The sequence below is a fragment of the Drosophila miranda genome, chromosome 4, assembly GCF_003369915.1.
Source record: "Drosophila miranda strain MSH22 chromosome 4, D.miranda_PacBio2.1, whole genome shotgun sequence".
Classification (NCBI taxonomy): Eukaryota; Metazoa; Arthropoda; class Insecta; order Diptera; family Drosophilidae; genus Drosophila; species Drosophila miranda.
This window is the reverse complement of record NC_046677.1, coordinates 14,154,228-14,178,508: the sequence shown is the minus strand read 5'-3', so window position 1 is coordinate 14,178,508 and position 24,281 is coordinate 14,154,228. Positions and strand designations below refer to the sequence as shown.

The window sequence follows — 24,281 nt, the reverse complement described above, 5'->3', positions numbered from 1 at the left end:
CCGTTTAGGGTATTATGCTCGGATTATAATTCCCTTTACCATGTTATATCCACCACTAATTCTCTTCCTCTTATTAAATTACTAATCCTTACACACCTTTCTAGTAATTAGTAATTAGTAATTGTAGTGGTGTTTTTATTTTGAATGCATGCCTAGTTCTCTTAGAAACTTTAGTGCTAATTTTCCTCGAATATTAGTCTAACAGCTATCTTTCCTGCATGCCCGCGTAACAGCCTTCTGCTGGTGTCACACGGGCCACTTGACGGTGCAGTAATTGCATCGCCTCTTGAACGATGTCAACGTCCATTAAAATGTCGTGCCTTTTTTGTCTTAAGTATACGGCTTCATCTCAAGAAGACTTTTCATCCAGTATTATTTTCCGCCATCTAATTCAAGTTGCTCACCTTTTTGAATAGAGGGGTGTAAAGTGGCTTACATTCGCTTACTCATATATCGGTAAGTCGATAAGTTCCTTTATTTTGTATAGTATTTTTGAGTATTTTCTAATATTTTCCAGTATTTTATCAATTCCCGTCCGGTGTCTCTGTCGATAATTACATTTGTAAATATGTAGTTAATATGTAGCACATGTGTAGTTATCGTGTAGTTAACATGTACATTAACTAACATTTTGGTGGGCGCGATTAAATGTGTTTGGTTTGTTTTCTTCGAGTTATTATTGAATGACAGCGGTTTTAAAATGTTTACGCACTGCCCGGTACGCCAAAAATTATCGTTACTACGCTAAGCAAACAATAGAAATGAAATTTCTAAACGTAGCCGAGAAGAACGATGCGGCCAAGACGATTGCCGGCCTGCTCTCGAATGGGGCCGCAAATCGGGTAAGTAGGCAATATTAGGGCTTGGATATATTTATACAAATACTATGCTTACAGCGCGAAGGTTATTCCGTGTACAACAAAATCTACGACTTTGAAGCACCAGTGCGCGGTCAGAATGCCAAAATGGTCATGACTTCGGTGTCCGGGCACCTGATGCAGCTAGAGTTTCAGGTGTCCTACCGGAACTGGCGCGTCGTGGACCCGGGCTCCTTGTTTGATGCACCCGTGCGAAAGTCCGTGGGTGAGAGCTATTTGCCTATCAAGAAAACCCTGGAACGCGAGGTTCGTGGTTGCCAGGGGCTTATCATTTGGACGGATTGCGATCGCGAGGGCGAGAACATTGGCTATGAGATAATCAGTGTGTGTCGAGCCATAAAGCCGAATTTAACTATTTATAGAGCCAGCTTTTCGGAGATTACGACTATTGCAGTGCGGCGAGCCTTGCAGCAGCTTGGCCAGCCGGACAAGCGGCAGAGCGATGCCGTAGATGTACGGACTGAGCTGGATTTGCGCACTGGTGCGGCCATAACTCGCTTTCAGACCATGCGTCTGCAACGGCTGTTCCCCGAGAAGATAGCGGACAAGCTGATTTCGTACGGAAGCTGCCAGATTCCCACGCTGGGGTTCGTCGCAGAGCGGTACAAGGAAATAGAGGCGTTTGTCTCCGAGCCCTTTTGGAAAATCAGAGGTAGGTGCATTCACTTCTTCGAAGGCTTTTTCTTATCATTATTCAATACAGTTCTCCACACCATCGAGGACCTCACTGTCGAGTTTAACTGGGCGCGAAATCGTCTGTTCGACAAGGAGGCCTGCGAGAACTATCTCCTGCTCTGCCTGTCGGAGCCAGAGCCCCGGGCCACCGTCGAGAGTGTCACAGTCAAGCCAAAGCACAAGTGGCGGCCCACGCCCCTGGACACTGTAGAAATGGAGAAGCTCGGCTCGAGGAAGCTCAAGCTGTCGGCCAAGGAGACCATGACCATAGCGGAGAAGCTGTACAGCAAGGGCTTCATCAGCTACCCCCGCACAGAGACGAACCAGTTTTCCAAGGAGTTCGAGCTGGCCCCGCTCGTGCAGCTGCAGACGGGCCACAGCGACTGGGGAACCTTTGCGCAGCGGGTGCTGGACTGGGGCCCAAACCCGCGCAACGGCAGCAAATCGGATCAGGCCCATCCCCCCATACACCCCACCAAGAGTGCGGACAGTGAGTAAATCAACAGAGTTTTTCTGTTCAGAAGAGTCGAACATTCAGCATTCACATTTCCCCTGCAGATCTTCAGGGAAACGAGGCGCGCGTCTACGAGCTGGTTGTGCGGCACTTTCTCGCCTGCGTCAGCAAGGACGCCGTCGGCTCAGAGACTGTCGTGAACATAGACATCGCGGGGGAGAAGTTCACCGCCAACGGACTGGTAATCCACGAGCGCAACTATCTGGACGTGTACGTGTACGACAAGTGGAGTGCCAAAAGGATCCACCACTACGAGCGGGACCAGCGTTTCGAGCCCACGGAGGTGTCGTTGCACGAGGGAGCCACCACTGCTCCACCCCTGCTGACCGAGGCGGATCTCATAGCGCTGATGGAGAAGCACGGCATTGGTACGGATGCCACGCACGCCGAGCACATCAACACCATCAAGGAGCGCGGATACATTGGGGTGCTGGACAAGGGCGCTCTGGTGCCGGGTGTCATTGGCATGGGTCTGTACGAGGGCTACGACGCCATGGAGCTGGCCCTGGCCAAGCCCCAGCTGCGCGCCGAGTTCGAGGCCGATCTCAAGCTCATCTGCCTGGGCCAGAAGGACCCGCAGCTCGTGCTCACCGAGCAGATAGCCAAGTACAAGCTCTCCTATCAGCAGATCACTGACAAGATCACGGCCATGGACGCCAAGATATCCGCACGCATCAACGAGGCACCAGCGGCCACCGCTCCAGGCCAGCCAGCAGGCGGCCACAATCAGCTCACAATGCAGACGCTCTTCCAGTGCCCCAAATGCGATGAGGCCCCGCTGGCCCTCAAGCCCAAGAAGAACCAGCAGGGCTGGTACATCGGCTGCAACAACTTTCCCGACTGCAAGAACGTCGTCTGGCTGCCGGAGGAGTGCAAGGAGGTCTCAGTGCTGGACGAATGCTGCCCCACTTGTGGAGCTGGCCACCGCATGCTCAAATTCCGCTTGAGCACGCCCTACTACCGGGGCGTCTTCAATACGCCCCATGGATGGTACAAGACCTGCTTGCCCTGCGACGGCCTCTTCCGGACCACGTTCAACATTAATTTGGATTCGGTGAAACGTGTGGGCGGTATTGTAGGAGCGGCAGGAGGTGGAGGTGGTGGCCCTGGAGGCGGAGGCCCCGGAGGTGGTGGTGGACCCGGTGGCGGAGGCCCTGGGAGAAGAGGTCCTGGAGGAGGTAGTAATCCCTCAAATGCTGGCGCTAGGAGAGGAAACGGCCTAGGAGATGGATCTTCTACCACCAAAGCACCAGCCAAAAACAAGAAGCCAGCCCCCGAACCAACGGCAAAAAAAACCACAAAGACCACTGGAAGCATTCGCAACTATTTCAGCAGTGCCAGCAACCCGGACGGTGCAGGCATGGATGGATTCTTCGACAGCAACGATGGCTTCGAGGAGGCCATGGTGGCGGCCGTGGACATCGTTGAGTCGGGCAATGTCCAGGGGAACAGGCATTCCACGACGACCGGAGCTATCGAACTCGATGATGACATAGCCGCCGCGTTTGCTGCCGACGATGACGCGGACTTCGAGGCATTGATGAACAGGGAAACAGGAAACTCGCGAGGGAATAGCAATGTGCCCGATGAGCTGGACACGAGTCTGTCCTCCTGGATAAGCAAGCAGTATGCATTGGACGAGAAGCCCATGCTGTGGGGCACTCGAGAACAAGCGGCTGCCGCTCCCACGCCTCCTCCGAAACCGGCAGCCAAGCGGGCGAGAAGGGACAGCGCTGAATGGGGTACTCCAGCCGCTGTTCCCGCAGTGATCTGCAGCGGGTGCCATCAGCCAGCTCGACAGCATACCGTGCGACGCGAAGGACCCAACCAGGGACGACATTTCTACAAGTGTCCCAAGCCCAATGAGTGCCAGTTCTTTCAGTGGGCGGAGGAGCAACCATCCACATCGGCAGGAAGCTCTTCCTTCGACAGTGCCAAGAGCATCACAACTGGATCGTCGTGGAACACGAATCGTGTGGCCACGCTGCCCAATAGTCAACAGAGCTCCCATCGAGGCACCCACATACGCTCCAACTCCAGCAGCACTGTCACCATAACCCAGACGAAAACGATGACATCTCCAGCGGACGGCGGCGAGGAGTTAAAGTGCAACTGCGGCCAGCTGGCCAGCAGACTCACAGTGCGCAGGGACGGACCCAATCAGGGCAGGCCGTTCTATGCCTGTCCCACACGGGAAACGTCCTGCGGTTTCTTCAAGTGGGGCGATGAAGATGAGAGCCGAGGTAAGTCAGAATTTCCAATGAATAAAACTCATTACTCATCAAAAATGATTCCACCAGCATCCAGCAGAACATCTTCCTGGGGCACGGACAATCGTAAGCCCCAAGGCAAGCCACCCGCCCCCGATAAATCGGGCACACAATCCCGACGCTGCGGTCTGTGCCGCCAGGAGGGGCACACACGCAACAAGTGCCCCCGCAAAAAGGACTTCGATATGTGACAGAATGGATTAGTGTTTTTAAACATTTATTGGAGAGCTTAAAATATTGCAAAGGTGTGAGGGATCAGAAGGATCGATCCTCCACAATTGGTTACAAGCTTCAGTTGTCCATACATTCAGATACATGCATATATATGTATATATATATATAGATAACATGATATAGGTATAGGGATACGGATACGGATACGGATATGTAAAATACACACACAGAGAGAATTGTATTTATGTACATTGTGTATCGTAGTTTAAGCAAACAGAAAACCGAATGAAAATAGCTTGGAGTTTCGAATGGAATGCTTTGTAATTCATTAAGGTTATATATACTTTTGGGAGAGGGATGCTGCTCAGGGCTCAGACTTCAGGGCTCGCCTGCGCGCATGTCGTAGACATTGACAGACAGTTCTTTGAGTGGAAAACATTTGAAATTCGTAAGGCTGTACACACACATGCACGATGTCTGTTGTTTTCCGAAGAGTACATGTATATAAATAAACGTAAGGTAATAAATAGTTAAGCTACATTACTGAACAATTTGAGATGCGCTGGAAGTATGCGAAGAATATAATACTATTAAGTACAATAAGATCACTAAGACTATACATTCCTCAGCCTTGGCCAAGATAAGTAGGGGACAACAGCTGGGAGACACACACATTTATAGAAGCTATCGGATTGGAACGCAGAACGTGCTACACATTTATATATAGGTTAGGACATCTTTGACCTTAGATTTCGACTTCTGTCGTGAACTGGCGTCAGAAATAGATCTCCTCCTCCTCGGGCTTGGCTCGCGGAGCCGTGCCCGTCCCCGCGTGTCCTCCTGTGCGTCCGACACCCGTTCGACTGCTCGTCGGCGTCCTCTGGCTGTAGTGGGCGGACTCTGCTCTAGTCACGACCGCAGTGGGGGGTGTGGCTGTGGCTGTGGCTGTGCCTGTCGTTGTCTGCTGTATAATCGCCGGAGAGCTGCCAGTGCGCGAGTGCTGCGGCACCAAAGTCGTTGCAGTGGGAGTGGGAGTGGCCGCCGCCGCCGCTTGCCGCTTATCGGCTAACTTGAGGGGGAAGATTTGCTGCACGCTTCCGGCAGAGGGGGCTGGCGAGGCTGAGGAGCTGTTGTTGAAGCTGGCGGACTTATCGACGCGAGAGCTGCCAGCGGAAGAGAGCGAGGAGAGCTTCATGGGCAGCTTCTGCTTGACCAGACCCGAATTGGCCTTGGGTGCATTGTTGGCGCTGAGGAGATTGACTGGCGGGGTCTTGCAGCTGGAGGAGCCGCTCAACCACTTCTCCTTTCTTCGGTCCGCGGTTCCGACCACGCTGGGGGTTCCGATCGCCACGCTCACGCCCAAGCCGTTGTCCGTCTCGTGGCTGTCGTCTCCCAGCGGAGCAGGAGTAGGGGCATTGGATTGGTGATTGGAGGCCACCGGCATGGGCGGCAGCGGGGTGCTGGGAGAGAGCAGAAGACCCTGGCTAGAGAGCAGCTCCATCTTGCGGTAAAGCTGCTCCCGCTGCTGGCGCACATCCTCCTGCTCGGCCTTGATCTCCTGCTGCAACTGGAGCTGCTGAGCCCTCATTTCGGTCAGCTCCTCCTGCTGTTGCAACTTCTGACGTTGCCAGGCGGTCTTTTCCTCCTGCAGCTTGTCCTGCAGGTTGCGCAGCTCTTCCAGCTGGTCCTTGTGCGTGTAGGCGCTGGTCCTGGGACTCTCCCGGTACAGGGCCAGCTGCAGCTGGAGGCTCTGGATGCTGGTCATCTGCTGCGAGATGATGCAGAGCAGGGTGTGCAGATGATGCGACACCTGCAGCACGGCGTAGTTGCTCTCCAGTGGCTCCTCAGCCACTTGCACTGCACCTGCACTCGCTGTGTTCTTGGTCTCCCGCTTGGTCTCTTCTAGCTCCTGGAGTCGTGGCGTCAGCACCAGCTTCGATCCCAGCTTGCCCCGCTTCTCATCGAAGCCAGCGAACGTCTCTGCCCGCTTGGGCAGCGTGGGGGAGGCGTATTGGTCGCTTTGCTTCTCGCCAACGCTGCTGAGGGTGCGGGAGACGGGCAGACCCGTGGCCGCCGTGTAGATGGTGGACGCCAGCTGGCTGATATCCTGCACAGTGTTCAGGACCCGGCGCCAGAGCTCGCCCGTATCGCAGTCTGCGCTGACCAGATCCTTGTACGAGCCGAGGGCGGCCAGGAAGTTGGCGGCGCTGCCGTTGGAGGAGCCGGTCACGTCCCCGAACGGATGCTGCTCCTTGAGCAGATTGAGCTGCAGCATCATCTTCTCCTCGAGCAGGAGGGCCTGCTCGATGTCCTTCTGTCGCATCTTCTCGATGGTCTCCCGCTTGTTGACGCCGATCCTCAGCTTCTCCTCGGCAGTGAGGTCCTCGGCCTCGATGATGTCCGTGGCCGGGCAATCTAAAACGGCCTGGCGTATGCTCTGGATCCAGGCGTTCTTGTCCTTCGGGGTCTGCACCTTCAGTTCGTACATCTCGGGGAAGTCCGGGTTGGAGCTGATGATGTAGATGCCCCGCGACTCGGTGCCGGCCTTCTCGCGGATCAGTAGCTTCTGCAGCGGCACCACCCCGGCCTTGTGCTCGGGCGTGAAGAAGCTGTACTTGTTGTGGCCCGAGTTCTCGCTGAGGAAGCACAGGCAGTCGGTGAGCACCACCACCAGGACCAGCTGCGTCTTGGCCCTGCCCTGCATGAGGGTGGCCAGGCCATCGAACTTCAGGCGCCGTCGCGACGCCACGCCCAGCTCCGCCTTGCGAAAGGGCTTGTTCTTGTATATGGAGAACGACTTGGCGTCCACACGCCCATAGATCTCCAGCTGGCGCTCGCGCAGCTCCTTCTCCGCCACGCAGGCATCCACGTCCACGAGGAGCGACTTGACCAGGTTCAGGGCATGCTGTAGCTTGTCCGTCTCCAGCTTGTTATCGCGAGCACTCTTCAGCAGCGGCTCGATCAGCAGCGGGTACTTGGTGAGGCGCTGAGTCACGAACAGAATGCACTCGGGAATGCCCTTCTTTTTGAGCAGCGGATTCTGCAGGCAGTGCTTGTACCACTCGGCGAAACTGGGCTCCGTCAGGCAGAGCTTGAACTGCTCGAGGGCACTGCGGTGGTTGGCGCAGAACTCGCCGTAGGCCAGCCGCAGGCATTGGGCCTGCTCCAGCGAGAAGAAGTCCAGCAGATTGTCCGCGATGCTGTCGACGACGGGCTGCTCCCGCTGCTTCTGGCGCAGGTGGCGCAGGAAGCAGGTGTGCAGGTCGGTGAGCTGCTGCAGACGCGGGAACATGCTGTTGAGGTTTAGCGCGGGGAAGTGCCGCTCCAGGCTCTCCACAAACACCTTCTGCATGACGATCAGGGTCTGGCAGTGGTGCTTCTCGGTCATGATGAATTCGTAGATGTGCTCCTGTCGCTTGATCTGCAGCTCCTTGAGCGTCTTGAGCAGCTCCTTGGGCACCCCAGGAGTCCATGAGTCGTGCTCTTTCAGGACAATGCCCAGAGCAGGATCGGCTCCCAGGTCCTGGGCTTCGATTGGCGGTTCGTTGAGGAACTGCAGCTCAGACCGTATCAGCGGCTGGTCCTCCGGATTGCTGAAGGTGGTCGCATCCGGCCCGTCGTAGTAGTCCTGGCCGCCCGCAGCCATCCTCCTCGCCTTGCACTCCAGGTGATGCTCCTTGATCTGGGCCAGCGTGATGTTCGCCCCACACAGGTCGCAGGCGCTCAGCTGTCCCCCAACCAGAGACTTCGTCTTGGCCTTGGGCTTCTTCTTGCGGAAGAAGAGGGATCCGCGTTTGGGTCGCTTCTCTACGTTGTCGTAGACCTCGATCTTGGCATGGGAGCGCAGCAGGCTTTGATTCTCATCCTCGCTGTCTGTCAGGTGGCGGGCCAAGGCTTTGATGTCCTCCTTAGCTATGATCGAGGACGTCGAGATGCTCTTCTGCAAGGGGATCCGACTGATGATCTCCGTGGCCAGACTCCTCTTTGCCGCTATCCGCTCAAAGTCGCGGGCCAGTTCCGCCTCGTTCAGGGAGTGGGTGGAAATGCCTGTAACCAAAACCAAAACCGAAACCGAAACGGAGGAGAGTAAGTAATCAGAGAGAAGTTGGCAGCGGCAGTGGTAGTGGTAGTTATTAATCGGTAGTCTGGACTGCTTTGGCTATGTGCCAATGGCAGTGCCAGTAGAGGTGCTACTTCGCCGAGATAAGGGGCTTTTGTGGAATTCCTTATCGAAATCGAAACTAACTTGGCCTGTCCTAGGCCCCTACACAGCGGATCACAGGGCATATCCATTCAGCAGAAAAATACTCTATCTTATCTATTCATTATTCGGCTACACCTCATATAACTTCGGTTTGCTTTAAGCCGTATCGTATCGGGGGGAACCACACCCACACATTTGCACAGTTTATAATTGGTTTTCCACCTTTATGGCTCTTCTGTGTGTTTATGTATCAGTCAGGCAGCCAGGCAGTCTTTTAGTGTGAAAAATGTATTGTTATATCTACCTCCAGTGCTGTTTCGTGCTGAGCGACGCCGCTGCTCGGTGACGCGAATCGTCTCCTGCTCTTCGCTGTCCAGGCTCGAGAGGCTGACGCTCTTGTTGGTGCAATCCCCGCCAGCACTGGCATCGTCCACAGCCGTCCATGACTTTCGCCGATCCGTGTGCAGCAGCAGACACTGTTGGGGCGCCGTGGAGGACCACATGGCGTAGTGGGAGGAGGCATTGCTGCCACTAGGGCCACTGCCACTGAGGTCAGGCAACGAGGCGCTGAGAATGGCGGCACTGAGCAGGCCATGATTGGCGAGGCCCTCCTGCATGTGATGGCCGCTGGAGGACGAGTTCTTCATCTGCACCACCGTTTCGCGGATGTTCTGTAGCTGGCTGAGGGTGTCCTCGAATATATTGTTGTATTTCGAGGCCAGGGCTGGGCTGTGCGGCGTTACATTGATAATGGGAATCATGTTGTTGATATTGTTGTTGCTGCTGGTGTTGTTATTATTGAGAGAGGCAGGAGCAGGAGCAGGTGCCGAAGTTGGAGCCAGAGGTAGAACTGCCACTGCCACTGGGACAGAAACAGGAACAGGAGCGTTGATAACAGGTATACAGTAGTTTTGGCTTTCTACAGTAACGCGCGCCGCTGATCCACCATGGATCAGGGACGCAGTCTTGGGCTCAGTCTCGCTGCAGTTGGAGTTTAGGAAATCGGTGACCACATCGTTGTCACTGTCGTCGCCTGCGTTATCCATAATAGTAGGGCTAGTGTTGGCTTTTGTTTGGTATTCAGTGACGGCCCTAGAAAAAGAAAGTTTAGTATACAATACACACACACACACACACACATCTGCACGCATGCCCACACATACTCAAACAACGTTAGTAACAGAAGCAGCAGCAACAGCAACACTCTTGCATGCACTTTTTCGTTACTATTTATTGATTTTCTTTCGACTCAACCCTCGAACCTGGTCGGGGCACCTTGTTGCGCGCGGGGTAAATTGTTGCGCCTTTTTAAGGACGACACTTGTCCTTGCACAAGTGGAACAACAACAACAGAACAGCAACAACAATGGGGTGGGTGGAGAACAATGCAAAATGAAGCAACTGGGTAGATGGGGGAGCGCGAGGGGGTAAAATGTTCGTTGCAATTATTCGAAAACTAAAAAGAGCTAATAGCTATGAGATATTTTCACAGTTTAAATGCTATTTGAGACACATTATTTGAGGTTTTCTTAGCTGCGTTTTTTGCCTATCGCAAGTCGCGACGGGCTATCGTTATCGTGACGTAGGTGTGACCGTGCCTCGATTACCCACAAAAACCAACGCACGCGACTTTGGCGACGGCTCGCAGGTGATCTAAACATGAATGACACATTTTGTATCGCAAAACACTCGCATGCGAGTGTCTAACAATTAAAACGCGAGCCGTTAAATATATGACCAAACTTAACTGTCTGGTGGAAAACATAATTTCGTTAGAAATAGTGTCTCGTCTCAGTTCTTCGACTGATAGTCAGGAGACGTGCCTAGAGACGGCTACGCATACTAAACTTGCGTTTTGTCTGTGTCTTCGCTGTAGAGTTAGCAAATTCTAATGTCTAATGGCTATAAGGAACTTTTCAATATAAACTTGAAATTTTCAGACTTTATCATTTGATTACAAGTCTCATATTTCGCCCATTTTATTTTCTATCTTTTTCAGAGACAGGTGCGAGCGTTTTGTCGGGTAAAGTCTCGCAAATGACTCATGTGAAATCATTTGCGAGCGTTTGTTTTCTGGGTTATTTGATTACGTTTCCAGCACTGTATCAGTGGAAACTGTGCCACACTGAACGTCTGAAGATTTGCCAGCGAAGGAGGCAAAAAATATACAAAATATCTTGCACATTTAATTCACAACTTCATTTAGTGGTCATTTTGATAGTAAATTCAACCGCATCCAACCATGCAGGTGAGTGCAGCGGCACAGTTTCTCTGAAGCGTTTACCCAATGCTGACGACTGGGACGACTGGCTGCGACGTAGGCAAAGGGACACGCAACCAGAACAAATATAAATAATACAATTTGGATGAATTTTCTCGTTTGCAGTACGTGGCTGTGGCTGTGGCTAGGCCATGGTTGCTGCTGTGCTGCGTGCTGGCGATCCTTGGGTGTGGCGTTGTGGATTGCTTCTATGTTCCCGGCGTGGCGCCGGTTGAGTTTGTCCAGGATCAAAAAATCGATGTGAAGGCCGTGAAAATGACCAGCAGTCGCACCCAGCTGCCTTATCAGTACTATTCGCTGAGGTTTTGCAATCCGAAAAACGGCACGTTCATCTTCAAGTCCGAGAACCTTGGAGAGGTGCTGAGGGGGGACCGCATCGTAAATACTCCCTACGAACTGAGGATGAACCAGCAGATCAACTGCCGACTGCTGTGCAATCAGAAGGACAGACCGCTCAACTGGAGCAAAGAGGACTCGGCCCTGGTGGCGGAGCGAATCCAGCACGAGTACTTTGTTCATCTCCTGGTGGACAACCTACCGGTGGCCACCAGGATCGTCAGCGTTAACAATCCGTCCGAGGTGACCTACGAGCATGGCTATCGACTGGGCCAGGTGGATGGGGAGAACATCTACATCAACAACCACCTCAAATTCATTCTGTCCTACCACATGCACTCGAAGGGCAAGTATCGCGTGGTCGGCTTCGAGGTAGAGACGGTTTCCGTTAACCACAAGGAGCTCAAGTTCCACGGCGACACCTGCAACTTCCCGGACAGCGCCCGGCCGCAGCTGGTGAATCCGTCGGGTGAGACGCAGCTCTACTTCACGTACTCCGTCGAATGGAAGGAGTCCAAGGTCAGCTGGGCCTCTCGCTGGGACATATATCTGGGCATGCGCGACGTCCAGATCCATTGGTTCAGCATCATCAACTCTCTCGTTGTGGTGTTCTTTCTCTCCGGCATTCTCACCATGATCATGATCCGCACCTTGCGTCGTGACATTGCCCGCTACAACACGGACGACAACATCGAGGATACCCTGGAGGAGACTGGCTGGAAGCTGGTGCATGGCGACGTGTTTCGTCCGCCCAAGAACACCCGCCTGTTTTCCGCTATCATTGGCAGCGGCATACAAATATTCTTCATGGCCCTGATCACCATTTTCTTTGCCATGCTGGGCATGCTCTCGCCTTCCTCACGCGGCGCTCTAATGACCTCGGGCATCTTTATGTACGTCTTCATGGGCACCATTGCCGGCTTCTATGCGGCACGTCTATACAAGACGATGAAGGGTCGCGAATGGAAGCGAGCAGCTTTCCTCACAGCCACTCTCTACCCGGGCATCGTTTTTGGGTGAGTTTCAAACTGTGGAATATTCATCTTTACCTATCATCCATCAACAACTATCTTGCAGCACCGGATTCTTCTTGAATTTCTTCATTTGGGACAAGTCGTCGAGCGGCGCTGTGCCCTTTACCACTATGATCTCTCTGCTGTTGCTGTGGTTCGGCATTTCGGTTCCGCTGGTCTATCTCGGCTTTTACTTTGGCTACCGTAAGCAGCCGTACCAGCATCCAGTACGCACCAACATGATACCCCGCCAGGTGCCCGCCCAACACTGGTACATGAATGCAATCCTGAGGTGAGCTTGAGAATTTTCCGACTATTTCACTGTTCTTTACTTACACCTCTTCTGCTTCTCCTTTGGCACTCTGCAGCACTCTGATGGCTGGGATACTCCCGTTTGGAGCTGTCTTCATCGAACTCTTCTTTGTGTTCACGGCCATTTGGCAGAATCAGTTCTACTACCTGTTTGGCTTTCTGTTCCTTGTGTTTTGCATTCTAGTTGTTAGCTGTGCCCAGATCTCCATAGTCATGACTTATTTCCAGCTGTGCGGCGAGGTAAAATTTGGATTAATCGTTGATTTGATTGATTCTAAATACTTCTAATGCAGGACTATCGCTGGTGGTGGCGCAGCTTCATTGTGTCGGGCGGCTCGGCCGTCTACGTGCTCTTCTATAGCATATTCTACTTCTTCACCAAGCTGGAGATCACAGAGTTCATACCCACGCTTCTCTACTTGGGCTACACAGGTGAGTGGCGCGTACGAATTCTGATAAATAAATGTTTGCTAAACGGCTACTTTTCCGTCAAATAGGTCTCATGGTGCTCACTTTCTGGTTGCTGACCGGCTCGATTGGATTCTTCGCTGCCTATGTTTTCATCCTGAGGATCTATGGGGCTGTGAAGATCGACTAAGGAGGGTCTCTCCTGGAGCCCACTCTCACAACGCTGTGCACCAAACTATCCCTGCAATATCATTCGATCATAAACATATTTATAGAGAAACTGAACAAGTCTCGTCCCTCGACAGCTGCCCCCGAACCCCGCTACCGTGTAAAGTGTGCTAACGTTTCCCCTTCTCGTCCCAGCTTCCAAAGGCACCACACAACACATACGAAACCCATTGAGTAGCCAACTATTGAGACGACAGGATGCTAAGTGTGTCTCCCCGGAGGCAGGTGGCTCAATTCGCGAGAGCATTGCGTTTAGGATACGTTCTAGAAATGCCTAATTTATACATGTATGTAAAGAATCTAATCTAAGCAAACGAAACGATACAAAAGAAACTAAATCAAATAAACTAAGCTTAACTGTAGCCATCTCTCACTTGGGCGTACGTTGGATTTGCTATTTTGGTTTCTATTTGCTATGTCTTGGTTCAGAGATTTACTCTAATAAAATTCCAAGGAGTATGAGAGCGTTCTATCGCCTAAAATGAGAAAACGCATAAGATCAAATATAGTGCTATATATTGTATGGTATGGCTAGTGGCTGTACCGTTCTTTTCATTCCTTTATCTTGTATACGTACGTACTGTCCAACCCATCGCTATTGTTCGGCTGCCTCGGCCATTTTAATTGAAACATTTCGCAACAGCTAGTAAAAAAGCTTAGTTACTTAACAAATAGTCTTAACGACATGGATGTACATATATAAATTTATAGTTGGTTTATTTTATAAATTGGCATAGATAATTGCTATTAGTATTTTACACAGATTGAACTTAAAAATATAAGTACGTTATCTATATTCAACCGTATACAAGTTCATCAAGTGGAAGCCGACACATTAGTTTACCTTTAGTTAATGCAATTTTCTAATTAGTGGGGCTTTCGGAGAGCGTGAAGCCATATCAGAATACAATTGGAGAATAACAGACGTTCTTATGTCCTTTTTTATGAAATTTATGAAACCGAACTATCCATACCCCATTTACTCGTGCCGTAACCGTGGCAAGAATATATGTATCTACCATCAACTATACGAGGGTGAACTGAATCATCGCCTACAACTGATATCTTGTATAATTCCCTAAAGCATAGAAGAACCTTTTAGTTTAGTTCAAAGGTATACATTTCTAGGACGCAAAATATCTCAGGCTAAAAACATATAAGGCGACGCCCAGCATAGCCAAAGGAATGTACATTTATTTTAGAGCTGGGAGTACAGAATCTCCTTGAGGCTTCCCATTTACAAAAGATGTGAAATCAGTTCCAAGTAGGCAAGTAAGGATGTAAAAACTACGATTAAGCTACGGGTAAGAATTACTTTCCTTTCAATTTCTTTGCACAACACATATTGCTAGTGAAGGATTTACGATTACTTAAGACATAGGTTAGATTCTAAATTCCATGCGGGAACAACCAAACTGTGTTCTGTGTCTCCCGCTGCGTCTGCCTCCTTCAGCTCCTGCTTCTACTTCCTTGTACTCCACCTTTGGGGAGGGGAGGATCTCCGTGAAAAAGTGCGCTTTAAGCTTGTTGCGAATCGGTTTACCTCATGGGGTTCCGATTCTTTAAACGCTAGCGATTCCTTTTGGTTTTGCGACTGACGTTCCCTTCGATGATGATCTGCGCAAGCAAAGTAAATAATTTCGTTTGTCATAAGGAGATGGAGGCAAGTACGGCGACTGGCTATGAGCGGGACTTGGACTTCTTTTTGGATTTCTTGGGTGCATTAATTATATCATAGGGACACTTGAATTGCTGTACGTTAGGGGATGGGATTTAGGATTCAGGATTCAGGTTAAACATGCCACCGATTGCTCTACCTGAAGGATCTGGCTGGCCTCGAAAGCTGTTCCCGGCAGCAGGATCACGGGAGAGGTCACATTGCCTGCCTCCACGCAGAGCATGTTGGGGAACTCGTCATCGCCAAAGTCGCTCATCTCTCGCGATCGATCAATCCAGGGATTCCAGATGACTGCGAGAAATATTGTAAAGGTTATAGTAGAAATAATTTCATAGATTTCTCCCCTCAAATCGACTCACCCGTGTCGGGGAAATTGTACTTGTGCAGTCTCATCTTGCGGCCGGAGACCACGTTGGTGATGACGTGCTCCTGCGGCGTGTGCTGGTAGATTCGATCGGTCCACTCGTTGACAGTGACGACCTCGCGACCTTCCTGGTACAAGGCGTTCTCCCGCGTCTTGTCGATAAAGTGGCAGCCGTGCAGGCCCGTGATCTGGCAGCGGCGCACATCGGGCACCTTCAAGTAAGTGTGCAGCAGCATGTTGAAGGAGAAGCTCAGCTCCTTGCTCGGGTTGTAGACGCCAATGTGGAAGTGGAGCTCCTTCTCGCGCAGAATGAGGCGGTATGTGATGCGAAACCTACTCGTACGTTATAAGGAGATCAGAGTCAGATCAAACATGACTGTCTTGGAGGTAGCGACCACCTACTGATAGTTCCAGATGGAGCGCGTGAACTCGTTGTCCATCAGCGAGAATATGGCCTCGACGTCGCCGTTGTGCAGCCTATCCGGCGCCCTCTCCAGATGCCATCGCGTGATTCTGGCGAATCCATGTTGCGGCCCAAAGGACCAAGCACCAAACTGGGCTGCAAGATCAAGGGAAATGCTTAGGGGTATGCTTATGAGAGGACAGGCCAGCGCAGGACAGCTCCTGTTACCTTCCGAACTTACGAAAGACAAAGGGAATCCCGCCACGTATCGCCTTCTTGCCGTCGAACGAGGCTAGCTTACTGCAAGGAAAAGAGGACGGAGAAGGAAGAGTCGATTAATTCGGTAAGAGCTACTTGAAAATATTTCAGCCATAAAAACGCTAGCAGACAGCGCCCGGCCCGGGCCCGAGACAGACATTCAGAAATTCAGAAATGCTATTAGCAGAAAAAAGTGTCTGGCAAAATGCTCCTTGCCCCTTTTTTCATGTTTTTTTCCCGTTTTTCCCCTGGCTGCTGATGCTGACGACGACGACGTTGCCCGGAGTCGAGTCTGGATCTTCTTTTCTTCCCAGCTAATTTGCCGGCGCATCCATCAAGCAGTTCAGTTCAGCTCCGCTTCTGCTTCTGCTTTTGTGCATCATTTGTGAGCTCCTTCAGTTGTTGTGGAACGCATTTGACATGGCAATTGTCATTAATATTCGAGTTTTGAGTTGGGGATTTGGCGCAGAGAGCGGTCGTCGTTTCGATGCATGTACAGTGAGGGGCAAAATAATTCCACCAAGCGCAAGTTGGGAGAATATTTATATTCTATTATATTTCGTTTCCTTTCACGCTCGATGTTAAGATATATTTATATTTTTTATAAAGACATTCCAGTCAAAATCAACAGGCTGTCGCTTTGCTCTGCCATATTGCATCTAAATTGGATAACTAATATGAGAAAGCTACCGTATCTTCAAGAGTGGCAAAAGCTATCCCACTTGAGGCTTGCATTCCTTTTTTGTTGGGTAATGCCCAGACAAAAACAACTGATACATATTCCTCTAATTATTCGATTTTTCCTCTGATCTGTTTTAAGATCACTTTGTTAATTCCCAAGTTAAATCTCGTCAGAGTGGCATCATAAAAGTAATTCTATTGCAAGTTTGTAGCTTAGGCTGAAAATACTTTTGATAATCACTGTACGGGGTATTTTCGCTTTTTATGAGTTTCTGTTTGGCATGTTTTTCTTTTCTTTTGAAATAGCAGAATTTATTTAAATGTTCTCTGATAGAACCAGGCAACTATTGTAATTCATTTAGTTTTCAGCTTCATCCTCCCATTGCCATGGCCCCCAATGCCGGGGGTTTTTAGTGGGTTTCCAAATGCGACTGAGAGTGTGTTGAGACCACAAAAACAGTTGAAAAGTAGTGGCAGAACAGACGATGAAGGGGGGCACGAAAGGAGTCAGCGAGAGCAAAAGCGAGAGCGAGAAGCCAAAGCTTGTCCGTGCGATGCGTGTGTTCGTGTGTGGGAGTAGCAGCTGCGTGTGTGAGCAACAAAAACCACAACACGAAAGTGGGCCCAAGAATACTGTAATTGAGAGTGGAAGTTTACGTGTTTGCTCCACTGTGCCGGCAAAAGTGCATGGAAGGGAGACGTGAGACGAGTGAGGACAGAGCAGAGCAGAGCTGCAGTGGGGATTTATCGATCTAGCTCTGCCGCGCCAAAAACTCCATTCATAAAAACTTGCACATTGTTTTGCCACAACGTGGCCGAGAACGAGGGGACTGGGAGAGTGCGGAGGGAGAATACAGACCGGCAGTAGGCAGCAGCAACAGTGCGAAAAAAGAGGCCGCATAATGGAGGAGGAGGAGGATTAGGAGGGAGAAGGCAGCTGACGGCATCGCAGTGCATTCCCTATCCGTTCCGTTCCCTTCTGTTTTGGTTCGGTTCGGTTCGGTTCGTTGGTTCGACGTTTGGGGCCGTCGCTCGGTCCCGACATGTTTTTTGTTGGGTGTCATACAAAAACATTTTGCCGCCAAACAGAATGGCTAAGGCTGCTCCCGGTCGCCTCCCCTTCCTCACTTTGCACCCCTTTCCGCTGTCCGTTCACGTCCTTTGTGGCCAGTTCTCCTCTCCTTTCCTCTCTCGGTGCGGTGTGTGTTGGAAACTTTGCAAATCACTTTTTTGGTTGCATGACCAGCGCATTCCGTGGGCTTGCGTAAGTTCGAGCTTAAAGTCGGACCACTCGGGCGTATGAGCGATGCGATTCTTAAAGAGTGCGAACGAGGGATCTACTCACCTAACAAACAACTGCTCCTGGTTGTTCACTCGCCAGGAGACAACTGTGGCACCTGAAAAAGATATTAAGAAATGGGAAAAGTTTATCTCTTATTATTCAATATTATTCTGGGATAAATTAACTCTATTTAGCGGTTTCCTTGGCTCAAACAAAGAAATTGTGGGAGTAAACTATGTGCACATGACTATAATCGACTTGCGAAAGTTTCGATGCTAAGAAAAGAAGAGAAGATCGAGATCGACGACTGATCTGCACATAACAGATCGGGCAAAAGTCTAAGGAGGCATATCATTGAATGGAATGACTCGGAGTTGGATCAACTGTGGCAACAACTACAGCTACAGCAACAGCAGCGGCAGCCATCCGCAGTACATGACGCACACACTTCTAACCCACATACCCAGACTCACACTTACACTTACACTTACAGCCCGAAGTACTCGTAACTGGCCTGCAAGTAAACTGGCTGGGACTGACTGAGACTGACTGGAGACGAGCGAGACAGCCGCAGAAGCATACGCTCTGGTACAGTTAAATCTTGCTTGGCATTGCTTTGGCTCTGGCTGTAGCATGGATGTGGATGTGGATGTGGCCTACGGCCAATTGGTGGGTGCACACTTGAAGGGTGCGTGGGCGGCGCTGCTGGCGCTGTTGGCGCGGCCGCTGTTCCCAAAACTCTCTTCGGGCTGCCCCCAATGTTTGATGAGATTTGCTAAGCCAGAGGCACAGCTTCGAAGCTTTGGCGATTCGGATTTCCAGATGTAGGAAACAAACAAGTGTAGTTTGGCCAAAGCGTACTCAAAAACTTGTCGACAACGGATCGTTCATGGGCAGTACCGTCGCTAGGTACCTCTGTGCTGTGCTGTGTCTCTGTCTGTTGCTCAAACGACGACGACGACTACGACGTGGGTAGGCCAGACAGAGCGAGTCGTAATTGTTGAAAGTACGCTGGGTACACACATAGGTTTACATACTCGCATAGGCACCTATGTCACTATATAGAGAAATATACATTCATATATAACGCCTAATCGAAATTTTCTGCGAGTAGGAGCCGCTGCCAATGCCTGAGCTGAAACTGAAGCTGATCCCATCGTCTGGAGCAACTGCTACCCCGTTACCCCAACAGCTTTCATATATTATCTCTCGGTGCATATCGCGGGGATCTTGGCCGATAAGATAGGCGATTATTGAAAGATCTCTCAAGAGGGGAACACCAAAGCAGCACATCGACAAGGTTGTTTTCAGTACAAACTGATAACCTCTAGAGGGGTCGTCTCGGTGGGTTACACTACGTCAATGGGGGCGGCAAAACGGGTTTTAACTCTGGAACTCCCCATAAAACGAAAGTCTATAAAATGAGTTCTGTTCTGGCTGTTCTGGCTAATCATGCGCTAAAAATAACGCCAACGACTCTACTCTGGAAAGGCGTCAAACAAATATTGCAGAATCGGCGCTGATTGTTGTTCTTTCCACTTGATGCTTTTTTGTGTGTTGTGTGTGTTTTGGTTAATTATGATTAATTGTTGCTTTTTGCCTCCCGTAGCGCTTACCATGCAAGTTGATGGTGCAGGTCGTGTTATTGCCGCGATCCAAAACGACGACACTGGTGGCGGCCATGGCGGCCGCTGTCGTGGCCATATTTGTTTTGTAGACTAACGGTATTTCACTGGATCTGATCTCGTACTGTTCCTTCGAAGCGCCCTCTGTTGGCTTGTGTTTATTTTTTGTTAACTGTAATTTTTTAGCATGTAACGCCAGGTAATCTGGACTCGAATTTGAAATTGGCCTGTCGACCGGATTGCTGAGCTGAGTGTCGATTGAACTTTAATTTGCGCATTTACATAATGTTTGCAAAAATTATTCTGCACACCAAGCCCCACTCACACACACAGAGATAGTGGTACGGCTACACAAACGCGCGCCACACAACGCACACACACACACACACACTCTCACACAAGCGCAGCTTGAGTTTTTGTCAATGAACAAATACGTGAAAAAACTCGTGCAAAAAACGTTGCGACGCGGAGCGGCGGTACCGAGCTTACAATGTTGCGGGTTCGGGCAGTTTTGGGGCCTTGGCGTTTGGACAAAGTTCCAAAAGCCCCAACTCTTAAAATGTTGCAGGTGCTTAAAAATGTTGATCTGCTACATGTTGCTGGAAAACGTGCTGCCGGCAAGGTATAAAAACAGGCAAGGCAGCCACGAAAATTCGACGCATGAAAGGAAAACTCTACACCAATTCATAACATACCGTGATTGCTTACAAGCAATCACAGCATATTTTTGATTCAACATGGCGAGCGAAATTTTAAGAGTAAAATTGTATTGCTTGGAAGTAGCAAATCCTTGCTATCGATATCGGAATAGACGCAATGACGCAAAATAGGCGTTTACACTGGCAGCTTGTGAGAGTTCTTCCTCACGCTGATCGTCGCGCTGATCGGCAGAAAAGAGAAAAATTTGCTGTAAGGCGCAAAAATAATCGATTAGACTCATCTGCGTTCGAAAAGGACTTAATTGCAACCATTAGCACCCTCGCTTGTCCCATTAGAACAGCCGTATTTATTTTTAAATTTGATTATCGATACTGCTATCGATAGGTTACGTAGCAAAATGTACGACTATTTATAATTTTTTCAGTAATATATTGTAAACGCAAGTACTAAACTCTTAAATGGATTATTATTTTAATCATTATATTACAAAATAAGCACTTGTTTTATGTGAAGTTTGAGTTCGTAAATTTCGTTAAGTGTACTAAGAAACCTACTGATTACTCATTTGCAGCAATGTTGAGGCAGAGCAGTGTGAACCTCAGATAACATTACATACGAAGAAGAAGAACTACTACGAAAAAAGAATTGGGCGAAAAAAACGGGTTAAAAAGAATCCAAATCCAGCGAAATGTCACGAAAAATGCCGAAGTTTTACAAGCTGGACATAAATCGCACGGAGTGGGAGATACCGGAGACATACCAAAGCCTTCAGCCCGTCGGGCAGGGAGCCTACGGTCAGGTGTGCAAAGCTGTTGTCAGGGGAACCAGCACAAAGGTAGCGATAAAGAAACTGGCGCGGCCCTTTCAGTCGGCCGTGCATGCTAAGCGAACGTACCGTGAGCTGCGCCTACTGAAGCACATGGAGCACGAGAATGTGATTGGTCTCCTGGACGTTTTCCATCCCGGACAACCCGCCGACTCGCTGGACCAGTTCCAGCAGGTCTACATGGTGACGCATCTCATGGACGCGGACCTCAACAACATAATACGCACGCAGAAGTTGTCTGACGACCACGTTCAGTTCCTGATATACCAAATCCTAAGAGGCTTGAAGTATATTCACAGTGCCGGGGTGATACATCGCGATTTGAAACCGTCCAACATCGCGGTGAACGAGGATTGCGAGTTGCGCATCTTGGATTTCGGTCTGGCACGACCCGCAGAAAGCGAGATGACTGGCTATGTGGCCACGAGATGGTATCGGGCACCGGAAATCATGCTCAACTGGATGCACTACAACAAGACGGTGGACATTTGGTCTGTTGGATGCATCATGGCCGAGCTCTTGACCGGACGCACCCTCTTCCCCGGCACCGATCACATTCATCAGCTGAACCTGATCATGGAAGTGCTGGGCACGCCGGCGGAGGAGTTTATGAGCCGCATCTCCTCGGAGAGTGCCAGAAACTACATACGGTCGTTGCCAGTGATGCCGAGACGAAACTTTCGAGACATCTTCCGTGGGGCCAATCCGCTGGCGATCGACCTGCTGGAGAAGATGCTCGAGCTAGATGCCGACCAGCGCATCACAGCCGAGCAGGCGTTGGCCCATCCCTATATGGAGAAGTACCATGACCCCACCGACGAGCAGACAGCGGCCTTGTACGACCAGAGCTTCGAGGAGAACGAGTTGCCCGTGGAGAAGTGGAGGGAAATGGTGTTCACCGAGGTGCAAGCCTTCAGGCCCACTCAGGCCTTCGCCGAGCTCCTGCCGAAGGATCCATAAATCAAATCCCTTCAACGATGCTATACCTTTTAGATCAGTCGTATCACCTAGTTCAAGCGGATGTGCTCAATCGTGATTTTTGTATTCATCGAATGTAAACAGTCAAGGGTATTTATTTTAAAGCGTTTAAAGTGTTGTTTCTCCAGTTTATATTTAGAAGAACGTCGATCGTTGCTGGGGCTGAAACGAACAAATGAAACGAATGAATGAATGAGTATGAGAATGTATTTTCGAACCTGTAGCGAATCCGACTTGCACTCGATCAACAAAGGGATTGCGATTGAACTCTAGGTACACATAATTACACACAATATTGTAAAAAAAAACAGAGTCGAGTCAGAGTCACAGCCTTACTGTCCAGTTCAACTTTTTGGTGTTGGTTTTAACAAATAATTGTGAATAGTCTTGTAAATGTGAGTGTATGTACATGCAAGTCCCAGAAAATACACGAAAAGATCATGCATGTACATCTTAGTATATAAGCGAGCGCATCCCGCGGCCAGTAACTTTAAAAAGATCACTAGTGTCTACGTTGAATACAAAAATAAACGTGCTATGTATTTTACATTAGAAGATCTTCCAGATAGCGTTCGAATTCTTGCTCTCTGGAGGGTTGTTCCTCGCTGAGATTGAGCTGATTTATCCAGATTTGGTCGTCTGCGGTGGGTTCCTCAGCTTCAATGTTCCATGTTTCCGGATCTGCCTCTGGCACCGCAGGCTCTTCCTTATTATCTTTCTCGCCCTCATCATCGGCAGTATCATCCAGTTTCCGTCGCTTGTTTCTTCTTCCAGCTCTGCACTCATCCTTCTCCCTACGTTTCTGCTTTTTGTACTCCTTTTTCTTGGTGCGATAGTTAAGTTGATCCGTGTGCGTGGGACAAAGCCGTACCTGCAGGAGTGTGGCAAATGCATTGCTTTCAGATACATATATGTACAGACATATCTGATATAGCGGATCCTACCTTAACCAGCGTATTCATGGGCACCCCTTGCTCGATGTACTTGAAATTCACCTCCCAGCTGCGCAGATCCGTCCGCTCCCCACAGTGGCGGCTGCCACACTGGAATTGTCCTGTTCCTGCCACAACTTCCTGCTCGGTTCGCCACCGGAGGGCTATCTTGTTCTCCTTGTAGCGAGTCAGGTCCGCGATGCAGTATTCCTTGAAGAGTTTCTTGTAGTAGCGCCGCGCCAGGCGTTGATCCCAACTCAGCGATCCGCAATCGACGTCATCGTCGTCCCACAGAAAGCGATGGTTCTCCCGAATGACATCGATGTCGCGCTTGTGCTTTCGCGACTCGCTTTCGGCGGTGGTGTTGAGCACATAGTGGCCGAGAATGTAGCTGTGGCGCTCTTTGTCAGTCAATGTGTTTAAACTTATGGGAAAAAGCTGTGAGCTGCTCATTGTTGTTTTTTCTTTACAGAATGCGATAGTTCGATAACGATATATCGATACGCCATATTTATCGGTCAAATAATAAAACTAATAGTTATTTGACCGACAGCGATCAGCTGTCGCGTGATTTATCGAAGCACTGCCATCTCAAATGCGGCACAAAACAAAGCCACAAAGCCCGAAAAAAAGTATAGGGGTATTTGTGGGGAAATAGATTAGTGTAACGATCAGAAGGAAGCGTTTCCGACCCCATAAAGTATAGATATTCTTGATCAGCATCAATAGCCGAGTTGATTGAGCCATCTCCGTCCGTTCGTCCCTATGAGCACCTAGTGCTCAGAGACTTTAAGAGCTCGAGCAACACTCCTGTTAGATCTCACCGTTAAAAGTGTAACGCCCCGCAAAGGACGAAAATCTGTGGCATCAACGGATCTCAGAGACTATAAGAGCTATAGCATCCAAATTTGGTATCCACACTCCTGTTAGATCTCACCGTCTTAAGTTTATTTCTCCCACCTCCATCGGCCCCCACAACGAAAATCTGTGGCATCCACATCGGATCATTTTTATAGCCAAAAGGAGCAAATCAATTTGCAGTGGCTACGCAGCGCCCTATGTACGCCCTAAAATACTCTAAATCAAAGCAACGAACCAGAATAAATTCGAATTGTATAAATTTTTTTCTCACAAGATTTCGCGATTTGGTATGTCCATCATACAAGCATACATACATTCCATACAGTTGCACGCCCTTTAATAGTACTAACACTTATTAATGTAGCTTGTCACCTGACCTCAAGACAACTGTAATTTTGAATACCCTCATGAAATATACGAATGTAATAAGCGGAATATTT

At 49.8% G+C, this 24,281-nt stretch overlaps 6 protein-coding genes across 10 annotated transcripts; 3 read left to right on the top strand and 3 right to left on the bottom strand.

Moving 5' to 3' along the window:
* The first annotated feature begins 607 nt into the window (after window positions 1-607).
* Window positions 608-4,820, top strand: LOC108162176 (DNA topoisomerase 3-alpha). Its single transcript, XM_017296769.2, has 5 exons — window positions 608-842; window positions 897-1,530; window positions 1,582-2,043; window positions 2,112-4,310; window positions 4,368-4,820. The coding sequence occupies exons 1-5, from the start codon at window positions 684-686 to the stop codon at window positions 4,526-4,528; spliced, it is 3,615 nt and encodes a 1,204-aa protein (XP_017152258.2). The 5' UTR covers window positions 608-683; the 3' UTR covers window positions 4,529-4,820.
* Window positions 4,538-10,301, bottom strand: LOC108162171 (rho guanine nucleotide exchange factor 18). The gene is made up of 3 exons (XM_017296764.2): window positions 9,879-10,301; window positions 9,020-9,807; window positions 4,538-8,558 (listed from the first exon to the last, which is right to left on the bottom strand). Exons 2-3 carry the CDS (start codon window positions 9,759-9,761, stop codon window positions 5,287-5,289), a joined length of 4,014 nt encoding a protein of 1,337 aa, XP_017152253.2. The 5' UTR covers window positions 9,762-9,807; window positions 9,879-10,301; the 3' UTR covers window positions 4,538-5,286.
* Window positions 10,302-10,815: 514 nt separating this feature from the next.
* LOC108162172 (transmembrane 9 superfamily member 4) lies at window positions 10,816-13,655 on the top strand. The gene is made up of 6 exons (XM_017296765.2): window positions 10,816-10,963; window positions 11,102-12,348; window positions 12,410-12,637; window positions 12,714-12,897; window positions 12,951-13,089; window positions 13,155-13,655. The coding sequence occupies exons 1-6, from the start codon at window positions 10,958-10,960 to the stop codon at window positions 13,253-13,255; spliced, it is 1,905 nt and encodes a 634-aa protein (XP_017152254.1). The 5' UTR covers window positions 10,816-10,957; the 3' UTR covers window positions 13,256-13,655.
* A 330-nt stretch (window positions 13,656-13,985) lies between these two features.
* Window positions 13,986-20,108, bottom strand: LOC108162174 (glucose-6-phosphate 1-epimerase). 5 transcript variants are annotated; one of them, XR_004473062.1, is made up of 8 exons: window positions 19,576-20,108; window positions 18,023-18,074; window positions 15,980-16,038; window positions 15,738-15,894; window positions 15,331-15,668; window positions 15,111-15,262; window positions 14,837-15,045; window positions 13,986-14,774 (listed from the first exon to the last, which is right to left on the bottom strand). XR_004473062.1 is itself a non-coding variant. In XM_033393854.1 (8 exons), the coding sequence occupies exons 1-7, from the start codon at window positions 19,661-19,663 to the stop codon at window positions 14,863-14,865; spliced, it is 894 nt and encodes a 297-aa protein (XP_033249745.1). In that variant the 5' UTR covers window positions 19,664-20,108; the 3' UTR covers window positions 13,986-14,774; window positions 14,837-14,862. The 5 variants fall into 5 exon arrangements, 4 of the variants coding, with proteins under 4 accessions (XP_033249745.1, XP_017152256.2, XP_033249744.1 ...); XM_033393854.1 differs by having other exon boundaries at window positions 14,837-14,910; XM_017296767.2 differs by having other exon boundaries at window positions 13,986-15,045.
* Window positions 20,109-20,670: 562 nt separating this feature from the next.
* LOC108162173 (mitogen-activated protein kinase p38b) lies at window positions 20,671-22,600 on the top strand. The gene is made up of 2 exons (XM_017296766.2): window positions 20,671-20,687; window positions 20,816-22,600. The coding sequence occupies exon 2, from the start codon at window positions 20,933-20,935 to the stop codon at window positions 22,028-22,030; it is 1,098 nt and encodes a 365-aa protein (XP_017152255.1). The 5' UTR covers window positions 20,671-20,687; window positions 20,816-20,932; the 3' UTR covers window positions 22,031-22,600.
* LOC108162175 (protein FRA10AC1 homolog) lies at window positions 22,238-23,463 on the bottom strand. The gene is made up of 2 exons (XM_017296768.2): window positions 22,993-23,463; window positions 22,238-22,919 (listed from the first exon to the last, which is right to left on the bottom strand). Exons 1-2 carry the CDS (start codon window positions 23,431-23,433, stop codon window positions 22,593-22,595), a joined length of 768 nt encoding a protein of 255 aa, XP_017152257.1. The 5' UTR covers window positions 23,434-23,463; the 3' UTR covers window positions 22,238-22,592.
* Between the last annotated feature and the right edge of the window lie 818 nt (window positions 23,464-24,281).

Coding starts and splice junctions, on each gene's coding strand:
- LOC108162171 (XM_017296764.2), bottom strand. CDS start 9,761: ATGGATAACGCAGGCGACGACAGTGACAACGATGTGGTCACCGATTTC. Junction 8,559..9,019: donor AGCACGAAACAGCACTGGAG/GTAGATATAACA, acceptor TTTTGGTTACAG/GCATTTCCACCCACTCCCTG.
- LOC108162173 (XM_017296766.2), top strand. CDS start 20,933: ATGTCACGAAAAATGCCGAAGTTTTACAAGCTGGACATAAATCGCACG.
- LOC108162172 (XM_017296765.2), top strand. Junction 12,349..12,409: donor TACCCGGGCATCGTTTTTGG/GTGAGTTTCAAA, acceptor ACTATCTTGCAG/CACCGGATTCTTCTTGAATT. Junction 13,090..13,154: donor TCTCTACTTGGGCTACACAG/GTGAGTGGCGCG, acceptor TCCGTCAAATAG/GTCTCATGGTGCTCACTTTC.
- LOC108162175 (XM_017296768.2), bottom strand. CDS start 23,433: ATGAGCAGCTCACAGCTTTTTCCCATAAGTTTAAACACATTGACTGAC. Junction 22,920..22,992: donor CCATGAATACGCTGGTTAAG/GTAGGATCCGCT, acceptor ACACTCCTGCAG/GTACGGCTTTGTCCCACGCA.
- LOC108162174 (XM_017296767.2), bottom strand. CDS start 19,663: ATGGCCACGACAGCGGCCGCCATGGCCGCCACCAGTGTCGTCGTTTTG. Junction 15,669..15,737: donor CGCTCCATCTGGAACTATCA/GTAGGTGGTCGC, acceptor ACGTACGAGTAG/GTTTCGCATCACATACCGCC. Junction 15,046..15,110: donor AGGCCAGCCAGATCCTTCAG/GTAGAGCAATCG, acceptor CCTAACGTACAG/CAATTCAAGTGTCCCTATGA.
- LOC108162176 (XM_017296769.2), top strand. CDS start 684: ATGACAGCGGTTTTAAAATGTTTACGCACTGCCCGGTACGCCAAAAAT. Junction 843..896: donor CGAATGGGGCCGCAAATCGG/GTAAGTAGGCAA, acceptor CTATGCTTACAG/CGCGAAGGTTATTCCGTGTA. Junction 2,044..2,111: donor CCCCACCAAGAGTGCGGACA/GTGAGTAAATCA, acceptor TTTCCCCTGCAG/ATCTTCAGGGAAACGAGGCG.